The sequence below is a fragment of the Salpingoeca rosetta genome, assembly GCF_000188695.1.
Source record: "Salpingoeca rosetta unplaced genomic scaffold supercont1.4, whole genome shotgun sequence".
Classification (NCBI taxonomy): Eukaryota; class Choanoflagellata; order Craspedida; family Salpingoecidae; genus Salpingoeca; species Salpingoeca rosetta.
The window spans coordinates 220,757-231,254 of NW_004754930.1; the positions used below are offsets into that span (position 1 = coordinate 220,757).

General features: G+C 58.8%; 3 protein-coding genes across 3 annotated transcripts in view; 1 reads left to right on the forward strand and 2 right to left on the reverse strand.

Annotated features, from left to right (window-relative positions):
• The window catches only part of PTSG_01117 (uncharacterized protein), a gene marked incomplete at its 3' end in the record, with an annotated part of 2,941 nt that extends 2,799 nt beyond the window's left edge, over nt 1–142 (forward strand). The window contains exon 8 of the mRNA XM_004997030.1: nt 99–142. Within this exon, the coding sequence (XP_004997087.1) occupies nt 99–142 (44 nt within the window). The remainder of the gene's footprint in view (nt 1–98) is intronic.
• Nucleotides 143–693: 551 nt separating this feature from the next.
• Nucleotides 694–8,717, reverse strand: PTSG_01118 (myosin-VIIa; the record flags this gene model as incomplete). The annotated part of the gene is made up of 7 exons (XM_004997031.1): nt 694–5,986; nt 6,305–6,906; nt 7,214–7,663; nt 7,899–7,982; nt 8,140–8,220; nt 8,388–8,501; nt 8,700–8,717. The coding sequence occupies 7 exons, from the start codon at nt 8,715–8,717 to the stop codon at nt 694–696; spliced, it is 6,642 nt and encodes a 2,213-aa protein (XP_004997088.1).
• Nucleotides 8,718–9,272: 555 nt separating this feature from the next.
• The window catches only part of PTSG_01119 (uncharacterized protein), a 3,426-nt gene continuing 2,200 nt past the window's right edge, over nt 9,273–10,498 (reverse strand). The window contains exons 7-11 of the mRNA XM_004997032.1: nt 10,283–10,381; nt 9,975–10,017; nt 9,754–9,802; nt 9,535–9,581; nt 9,273–9,360 (exon numbers count right to left, since the gene is read on the reverse strand). Of these exons, the coding sequence (XP_004997089.1) occupies nt 9,323–9,360; nt 9,535–9,581; nt 9,754–9,802; nt 9,975–10,017; nt 10,283–10,381 (276 nt within the window). The 3' untranslated portion in view covers nt 9,273–9,322. The remainder of the gene's footprint in view (nt 9,361–9,534; nt 9,582–9,753; nt 9,803–9,974; nt 10,018–10,282; nt 10,382–10,498) is intronic.

A 10,498-nucleotide genomic window follows, 5' to 3' on the forward strand; every position in this document is an offset into this window, starting at 1 on the left:
GTGTGTGTGTGTGTGTGTGTGTGTGTGTGTGTGTGTGTGTGTGTGTGTGTGTGTGTGTGTGTGTGTGTGTGTGTGTGTGTGTGTGTGTGTTGTGGCAGTCGTTGCGATGGGGCACACATTCCAACCGTCCAAAAACGAATGAATACCGATTGATGAGAATGCGCACGTACGTGAGAGCACAGAACACACCAGATTGTTGTCCACTGCTTTACGCGGCTCTGCTTGACGACGAGCAGATGGTGCTTGGGGGGAAGAAACGACAACAAACAGTGTGAAGCAAAAACAGACAAAGAAACCAAACACACACACACACACATACAGAGGTGAAAAACAAGCAGCAGTCACACTCGCGACTCGAAGCGGAAGAAACAACCAAAGACGAGAAAGGAAAAAAAAAGGTGAAGTCAGCCAAGCAGAGCAAAGCCACAACCCGTCAGTGCCACATGCGACTAAGGGCACAGCTACCAACTGTCTCGTTGAGATGCAAACGGACAAGGCACGCACCAGCAAAACGAAATCACCCAAACAACGCGCGGGAAGCAGGCAAAACGTATCCATCCCTACGACACACTCACACAGACATACACAGACACACCCACACAGACATACACACACACACACACACACACACACAGACATACACCCACATGGACACACCCACACATCCACTGTCACCCACACACGACATCACTTTCAAGAGCGGCCGCCCTGGCCGGCAGCAAGGTGGCTGTTGTTGCGCTTCTTCTTCTTCTTCATGTTGGAGAGCATGAGGGAGATGTACGAGGTGAGCAGGTCATCCATCTTGTACCCGAGCGTCGTCTCGCACAGCAGCTTCGAGCCCTTCACCATGCTGCCAATCGCCATGTGGAAGTACGTGCCGCCAGAGCTCCAGTTGGAGATCTTCGTAAACGGGTGCGTCTGCAGCACCTCCTTGTTCTCCGGGTTGATCAGGTTGACGCCGTTCTTGTTGATGGCAATGAGCAGCTGCTGCGGCAGGTGCGTCTCTGTCGTCTGCCGAACCTCAAAGAAGGCAGACCCAAACGTGGGCCAGCGCGCAATGATCTTCAGGAACGAAATCTTGGCGTCCTGCGGCGACTTGCCAGAGTGCTTGTTGAAGGCAAGCACAATCGCGCGCTTCCACTCGTCCGGGCTCATAATGTCAATCATGTCGTAAGGGACCAGCTCCTTGAGCATGTGCGGCAGCGACCCAAACTCCTTCTTGTCGTCGCCAAAGCGCACCCGGTACTGCAGGGCCGCCAGCTGCACAGCCTCCTCCTTGGTGCACTTGTGGTACCCGCGCAGAAGCTTGGGCAGCTCCTGGTGGTAGTGGAAGATGCAGTCCGCGTTGGGGTCCTTGCCCACCACCGTGTTGGACCACAGCTTGCGCATGAAGAACACCTGGTACACCAGGTTCGGGTTCTGGCCAGAGGCGTGCTGCTTCGTCTTCTTCAGCCACTCCGTCAGGTGCCGCACAAAGTCAAAAAAGAAGTCGCCCTCCGGCACGCTAATCACCTTGTCCGCAATCTTCACAAACAGGCTGAAGCCCTCCACGCTCGCCAGCTGCAGCCGCTTGCCAATCGCCTGGCAAAAGTCCTTGGCGCGCGTGCTCGAGTCCACCTCAAACGCCTGGTCGCTGTCGTCGGGGAAGTACACCTTGTGGTAGATGCTCAGCTTCTTGTTCTGGATCGCCTCCACCTCCACCAGGTGCGGTGGGTACTTGCGCTGCCCGGCACGGATGATCTTCGTCAGCCGGTTCTGGCAGTCTGTCGCCACGGGCTGCCGCGGCGCCTTGCTGCGCAGGAACGCGTTCACCTCCTTCAGCAGCGTCGTGCTGCAAGGGAAGCACCCCGTGCACAGCCAGAACAGCTCCCACCCGCGCTCCTCCGAGATGCGCGTCTTGTTGTCCGTGAGCTGCTTGATGAGCTGGCAGTACACCTCGTCCCGCAGCGGCTCGTGCGCCAGCGGGAACTCGAAGATGAGGTCCGTCAGCTCCGTGGAGCAGCGCGCCTTCTTCGAGGGGTAGTCCCCCATGTACTTCATGATGTTCTGGTAAATCTGCACCGCCTTGATGCTCAGGTCCTCCACCTCGCAGATCTTCAGCAGCAGCGGCTGCTTGATCACGTCCCGCGAGTGCGACCACGGCGTCGCCCGCGACGACCCGCGCTTGAACGACCGCCGCCCGAGCGTCCGCGTCAGCGACTTCTTCGGCGGCGCGCGGAAGTGCTGCGCGGCAAAGGCGTCCAGCGTGTAGGCGCCCACCTCCTCCTCGTCAAGCTCGTCCTCGCCCGTGGCCACCAGGGCGTCCGCTGCCTCGTCGCTCTGGTCCTGGAACAGGTGCAGAATGTCCTTGGAGGGCTTGGTCAGCGCAGGCAACACGTACACGCAGTTGGCGGGGAAGTCGCCCTCCTCGCCCGTGCGGTCGTTGCGGCCAAAGCACCAGCCAGAGTGCAGCACGCTGCTGCCGTCGTCCTGGTCCAGCACAATCAGGTCGCCCTTGGTCAGGCTGAGGAACGACGACCCGTCCCCGGGGCTGGAGTAGTCGGTCATGGCCACGCAGAACTTGGACTTGTGCCGCAGCCCCTCCAGGAAGGTCAGCACGAGGTCGCGAATGTCGTCGCCGTTGGTGCTCGTGAACGTGTACTCGTCGCCCTTGACCGTGGTGATGGTGAAGCTCTGGCCCTGCGACTTGCCGCTGCGGCTGCTGCTCACGTTGGTGATCTCCGGGTACGAGCACTCGAGCAGCACGCGCTCCTGGTCGTCCACAATGTACACGCCCGTCCAGTTGACGGCGATGATCACGTCGTTCTTGGGCAGGCTGGGCCCGCTGAACTTGTACGCCTCGTAGAAGCGCGAGAAGAGCAGTGGCCACTCGTTCTTGGCAAACGTCACCACGTCCTCCTTCACCCGCTGCACGGGCCAGCAGTTGCGCGTGTACTCCGCGCGCGCGTGGCACTTCTCAATGCGCGGCGCCCACTTCTCCGGCGAGCGCGCCTGCAGCGCAGAGTCGGGGATGTACGAGGGGATGAGCCGGATCAGCCGCTCCGTGTCCATGTCCGGGCCGTACTCCACGTAAAACTGCTTGGCGGCAATCTCCGCCAGCTGCTCGTCCTTCTCGCAGCGGTACTCGCCAAACTTGATGCCGCGCACCACCTGCTGGTAGATGAGGTTGGTGCCCACCTCGTCCTGCGCAGGGTCGTGCCAGGGCGCGAAAATCTCCTTGCGGAAGAACAGGCGCCAGGGGGCGTTGCGCTCCTGCGCGCCCTGCTCCTTGGCGTACTGCTCGCACTGGGAGATGGCGTCCATGACGTGGTCCCCGCCGCTGCCGAGCGACGACACCTTGTCAAACAGCGCAATGTACAACGAGAAGCCAAACTTGTCCTGCAGCCCAATCTTCTCCGCTAGCTGGTCGCACAGCTCCGAGGCCGTGGTGGCAGAGTCCGCCAGGAGCGTCTTGGTGTTGCCGTCCATAAACGTGATGGGCAGCATGAGCGGCTTCTTCGACTTGGTCGCCTGCAGCTCCAGCCACGACGGCGGCTGGTGGCGCGTGCCGTTGAGCTGCGTGCGCTTGAGGCGCTCCTCGCAGTACGGCGCGTACCCTGGCGGGCCCTCGCCGATGAAGCAGCGCAGGTACTTGACAAAGCGGTCGCTGGGCGCAAAGCAGCCCAGGCACAGCGACAGCAGGATCCACCCGCGCGCGTGGCTCGACTTGGACGGGTTCTGCGTCAGCTGCTTGCAAATCTGGCAGTAAATCTCGTCGCGCAGCTCCGGGCGAAGGATGCCGTGGCCGATGATGAAGTGCAGCTTCTCCAGGTTGCTTGTGGGCCTCTGCTGCAGCGGCATGACCGCGTTGTCATTGGCCTCGCCGGCCTCCTCGGCCTCCGCGCGCTGCCGCTCGCGCTCAATCTGCTCTTGCATCTCCTTGCTCATCTTGCTCTTCTTGCGCAGCGTCATGGAGGCCAGCTTCTTGCGCAGGCTCTTCTTCTCCTCCTCCGGCGCATCCCCGCCCTCTGACGCCTGCTGCTGCTGCTGGTCTTGTTGTTGCAGCATCTCATCCACAGACATGGAGGCGGCCGACGCGCCTTGGTCGTCGCTCTCGCGCAGGTTCTTCTTGCTGAAGCGACGGCCGAGCGTCTTGTACATGCGGCCCATCACAGACTGGTTGTCCTTGCCCTGGCTGACAGAGTCGCGCTGGTACTTTGGCTCCGGCATGTCGCCCATGAATCGCAGGATGGTGATCCACACGGACAGCGCAGCCTGCTGGTCTGCCGGGTTCTTCAGCGCCAGCAGCGGCTGCTTGATGGGGCGCCGGATGTAGAACGCGTTGGCGTTGCCCTGGAAGTACGTGCCAGCAAACTTGCTGAACTTGAACTGGCTCACGTCCTCCTCGCTCTCCGGGATGACGCGCGAGTCAAAGCCAAAGCCCTCCGGCGCGTCAAACTCCTCCTGGGGAGCCTCGGGCAGGTCCTGGAAGCCGAGCGGGCCCTCGCCGCGCACGCCCTCCTCCTCCTCAACAAAGCCAAACATCTCGTCCACGAGCTGGGCATCGTTGACGTCGCGGTCATCGCGTGCCTGCTTCTCGGCCTCGGCCTGCGCAATCTCCCTGCGCTTTGCCTCTGCCTCCTCCTTGCGGCGTCGGTCCTCGTCCTCGATGCGCTTGAGGGCCTCCTGCTTCTGGCGGTCGGCCTCTGCTGCAGCCAGGCCGCGCTTGATGGCCGCCTGCCGCTCCGCCTCCGCCGCGGCCTCCTTGCGCAGCCGGTCCACGCGCTGCAGCGCAAGCACCATCGAGAAGATGGCCTGCATGTTCTCCACCGCAGACACAATCGAGCGGTGCGTCTGGCGCGCCAGGAACCCGCGGATGCGCGTCTGCAGGCCGAGGATGTTGGTGCGCGTGGCCTGGAAGTTCTGGGAAAGCTTCTTCATGCGGATTGTGGCCTGGAGGCGGCCAAAGCCCGTGCGCATGGCCGCAAACCGCTGGCGGGCGAGGTGGGCGCGGAAGCGCGTCTGCACCACCAGCATGGACGACTTCATGGCGGTGAAGCGGGCGCGCGCCATGGCACCGCGCAGCACGCGCTGCAGCACGACGGCCTGGTCCGTGAAGGCGTCCTCGCGCGCGTCCTCCAGCTTCTGGTCGTGGGCGTCCTTGAGGAACACCTTGGTGTGGCCGGCCTGCCAGTCTGCAGCGCCAGCCTCGCCAAGCACGCGCGTGGCGAGCTTGAGGGCGTTCTCCTTGTCTGCGCTGGACCCGGCGGGCGGGATGGAGCTGTCGAGGAGGCGGTAGCGGGCAATAAACTCGGCAAACGAGTGGCGGATCGGGTACCCCGCGCGGCGGATGCGAATGGTCTCCATCATGCCGGAGTAGCGCAGCTGGCGCGTGCACAGCAGGCGGTCAAACATGTTGGGCTTCTTGTACTCGTTGGGCTTGATGCAGCGGACAAAGTACGGGTTGCAGGCGCCGAGCGTCTTCATGAGGGCGTCCAGGCTGCGCTTGAACTGCGAGGCAAGCGTCTGCTTCTTGGAGCGCGTCTCGCTGCCGGCGGACATGTCGCTCTCAAACAGGCTGACCAGAAACTGGTTCTCGCTGTCCGAGATGACGCCAACGAGGTCGTTGGAGAAGGTGTCCCTGTTCTTGTCCAGGAAGCCGTGGCTGTGGTAGTACACGTTGCCGGCAAAGTGGCAGATGCCAAATGTCGGGTCGGAGCGAGCGCGCGGCTTGAGGTACAGGCCGTTCTTGTCGTGGTGCTGGTGCAGCTTGGTCAGCATGCTCTCGTCCGTGCCCTTGGGGAACTTGGCCTCCTCGTCCACGAGCGCGAGGATGTTCATGGGCTTCTCCGCAATCATGTCCAGCACGGGCTGGTTGTCCTGGAAGTCAATCTTGGACCAGTTGATGCCCTCCTTGTCGTACTCCAGCTGCTCCAACTTGAAGATGTGCTGCACGAAGAACTGCTGCAGGTTCTCGTTGCAGAAGTTGATGCACAGCTGCTCAAAACTGCAGGCGGTTCAGTTTTGGGACAAGGGGGGAGGCGGGAGGCGAGGGTTACAAGGGGAGGATGTGAGCATTGAGTGAGCCAGCAGGGGGTCAGGGGATCGGTGGGATGCATTCATGTTGCATACAGAAGCAAACAAAACAGCATACCCACACACCCACACACCCACACACCCACACACCCACACACCCATACACACATGCACACGTTCAAACACACACAAACACACATGCACACGTTCCAAACACACACAAACACACACGCACACGTTCAAACACACGCACGCGCCACCAAGCAAACAAAACAGAGCCGCGGCGAACCTGTTCTGGGTGAAGTTCTCAAAGCCGAAGATGTCAAGGACGCCAATGCTGGTGCGCTTTGCACTGCGCTTGCTCTGCTTGGAGATGGTTGAGTTGATCTTGTCGACAATCCACACGAAGATGCGGCCGTACACCTGCTTGACAAAGGCGTCGCGCACGTCTGTTGCCTTCTCATTGTCGAGTTGCTTGACAATGGTCTCGCCGCGGGTGACGGTGGTCTGCGTGGTCAGGGCATCGGCCATGGCCTCGGCGTCGCACTGGAACAGCTTGCACGCGCTCTCCACGGCGTCCATGTTGACCACCTCCGCCGCCATCATGTTGTTCACCTCGCTCTCCTCAAACTCGGTGTTGCCCATGTGCAGGAAGGCGGCGACGAGGCGGAAGATGTTCCACTGCTCCTCCTCCGTGAAGCCGAGCACCTTCATGGCGCCGCGGATGCCGCCCCACTCCTCGCGGTCATCGACGCCCGGCAGGTTGATGCAGTCGCCCCCAGTCAGGTAGGCGTAGTCCTCGCACTTGGTCAGCCCGAGCGCGCTCAGCTCCTCCGCGCTCGACCCAACAATCAGCCGGTAGAACACGTGGTAGTTGCGCTCATCAGCCGCCTAACCGTTCAGTGTGTGATGGTTGCAATGGTTGTGTGTGTGTGTGTGTGTGTGTGTGTGTGTGTGTGTGTGTGTGTGTGTGTGTGTGTGATGTCAAGGGTTATTAGTCGCATCTGCGGAGCTGAGAGGGGTTCACGTCCGCAACAAAGACACACGAATATGGCTACGGCAACAACCAAACCATTGGTACCATGACACTCACATATACGCAACACACAACCTCCCAAACGGCCTCTCTCTTCAGAACAGACACAGACACAGACACAGACACAGACACACAGACAGACACACACACAAACATACACACCTGGAAGGAGAGGCGGGACTTTTCGAGGAGGTACTGCTCGATGCTTGCGCCCTCAATGGCGCCATCCTCATCAAAGCTGATGTCAATGTACTTTCCGAAACGCGACGAGTTGTCGTTGCGAATGGTCTTGGCGTTGCCAAATGCCTCCATGATGGGGTTGGCCTCCAGAATCTGCTGCTCAATCCACGAGTGTTGGCCAGAGACCGCGGCAAGAAACTGCAGCACAAGCTTCGTGGTCTCCGTCTTGCCTGCACCAGACTCGCCCGAGATGACGCAGCACTGGTTGCGCTTGTCGCGTCGCATCATGGTGTACGCGGCGTCGGCAATGGCGAAGATGTGGGGCGGCAGGTCGCCAATCTTGGTGTTCTTGTATGTCTCCATGTGGCTGCCATCGTAAATGTCCAGCGCCTGGTACGGGTTCACCGCAACCAGAATCGAACCCGTGTACGTCTGCACAGAAAAAGAAGGAGGAGGATGACACAAGTTTGGGGATGGCGCGTGCGCGCGCGCGAGAGAGAGAGAGGGGGGGTGTGTGGCGACAGACAAGCGGGTCAGAACGCAAAACGAGACTGATGGCAGTCATGCACACATGCAAACACCTGCACACAAACGCACACAAACAAACAAACAAACAAACAAACAAACACACACACACACACACACACACACACAGAGTCCAGCTTACGTAAAGCTTGCAGCCCTCTGGATCGTTGTAACGGATCTGAAGGTTGCGAAGGATGCCTGCTTCGTGCAAATCACCGAGTTGAATCTGCAAAGAACGGGTCAAACAAAGCAACAACATCCGTGGTGTGCACGGTAAGCGGTGAGATGTGCAAACAAAGAGGAGAGAGAGGGAGAAGGGGGGCAAGGGCGGGCATGGCACGAATCAGGGGGAGGGGGGGAGCTGAAAAGCAACGGGAACGCACCATGTCTTCCACGCCATTGGCCGACGTCGGATGCATGATTTTCAGCTTGGCGTCTGCTTCTGCAGTGGGCACCCATATTTCCTGGCAATTGGGAGCAGAGGAAAGAGGGTTAGTGCCTGACTTGGACGGGACTTGGAGAAAGGCAAACAGCACCGACAAGGATTGAGAGCCGGTGCGCCAACCAACCACACACAAAAAACAAGCTGCGTCTACAGATACAACACACACACACATACACACACACACACCTCGTTTTCGTCTGTGACGATGATAATCTGGCCTGAATCTGCTTGCTTGACGCGAGCGCCAATGGGCAAGTCAAACTCGCCCTGGCCACCCGCATCATACCACACGAGGTCGCCCTGAATGTCGTGAACGTCGACGGGCAAAGGCCGGGGGGGGGGGGAGTGCAATGCCATGCATGTGTGAGGTCGACCCACCAAATCACCAAAACAAGGACCAGGCAAGAGAGAACAGCACACGCACGCACAACGGGCGTCGAATCAAGTGCATGTGCGTGTATGTTGTGTGTTGGGGGGCGGGGCGGGCGTCGGCTATACCTTGGCGACGACAACCATGCTTGCGGCTTAACAGGAAGCGGTGCAAGTTTGTTGTGTGTGAATCTGTGTTGCGCGTGATACAGGCAGAGTTTGACATGCAACAACGTCAGCCAGTGAACACATGCAGGGGACGAGAAGTGTGGGGGTTGGGGTTGGGGTTGGTCAGCAAGAAGGATTGGAAGGCTGAGCGCCCCCTACCCCCTAAGGTCTTGAAAGGACAACAGCAGAGCCAAGGAAGAGATGTGGGGCGTGGACGAGCAGAAACCAAAACACAAGCAAGCCCAGTGGTATGCGACATCAAAACAAAACCAACCAGCCAACGCAACGAGCAGCAACCAATGCACGAGCGAAACAGAAACGGCTGACACAAAGAGGTGGCTTGATGTCACACACATCCGAACACGCACACACACTTGGTTCTTGCTTGCTTGCTCGACCGGCACAACACATACGGACGACGCAAACACACACAAGCAGCGGAAAGGGGGGGGGGGAAGGTTGTACTCGCCTGTCGTTGTGGGTTGATGATGGGAGGGGCAAGGAGAAGGTGAAGTTGTTGTTGTGGTTTTGGTTTTGGGTTGTGTATTTTTTATTTATTTGTGATGACGGAAAAGTTAAGGGAATCATTGCGAAAACGCAAAATTGACGTCGTTTCTTAAACCTGGTGTTGTGTGTGACACGACACACAAAAACATGCATGTGAGCTGGTGTGTGTGTGTGTGTGTGTGTGTGTGTGTGTGTGTGTGTGTGTGTGTGTGTGTGTGTGTGTGTGTGTGTGTGTGTGTGTGTGTGTGTGTGTGTATGGACATAGCTTTGTGATTGTGGCAGCACTCACCGCAGACGTTGTTGCCGCGATAGAGGCGGATGTAACCGTTCTCGCCCCTGCGCAAGACAAGATTTGTGCATTGTGGCAATGTGAGTGTGAATACAACATTGAGTGGTGTACGTACACACAGGTCGTCTTTGCACACAGGTTGTCTTTGCACACAGGCCGTCTTGCATGCATGCAGGGATAGGGGCATGTGCGAGGTAATGTGGGATGAGTGTCACGTACCAGTCTTCGCCCCACGAGTTGCGAACAGTCCAGTATGGAATTGCAGGTCCTGAGGAACACCAAAGCAAGAAGCCAGTGGCAGAGTAATGCGACAGCCGCGAAACAGGAGAGATGCAGAGTGAGGCCTCACGTGCTGAAAGCACACATGAGATGCACACGCACTGCATGCACATGAATGCGCACTGCATGTGCCGTTTAAAGTTACACAGAAAGATACGCACCGCTGGAGGAATCGATGCCGTATCCCACAATTTGCACGGCATGCTGCAGAGAAGTGAGAATGGGCGATTGGGTCAGTCGAAGAGCTTCAGTACGTGGGGAAGACAGTAGGAGAACGTATCTGGCACGTTTGGTTTGATCTCAAACACACACACACACAGATAGAGAGAGGAGCATTCACAGAGAAACAGAAACACAGACATACAGAGGACACAGACACAGACACGGGCACAGATATAGACACACACACACACACACACACACACACACGCGCGCGCACACACACACGCAAACAGGCAGCTGCACGTACGTTTGCTGAGGCGGGCTGGGAGGAGCAGTGGTAACGCATGATGCCAGAAGAATACCCATGCCAGGGCTCCGCGTCCACTTGAATCGCAAGTGGACCATACTGAATAATTTTGCGCGCGCGCGCGTGTGTGTGATTGCGCGCGCGCGTGTGTGTGTGTGCGTGTGTGTGTGTGCGTGTGTGTGTGTGCGTGTGTGTGTGTGCGTGTGTGTGTGTGTG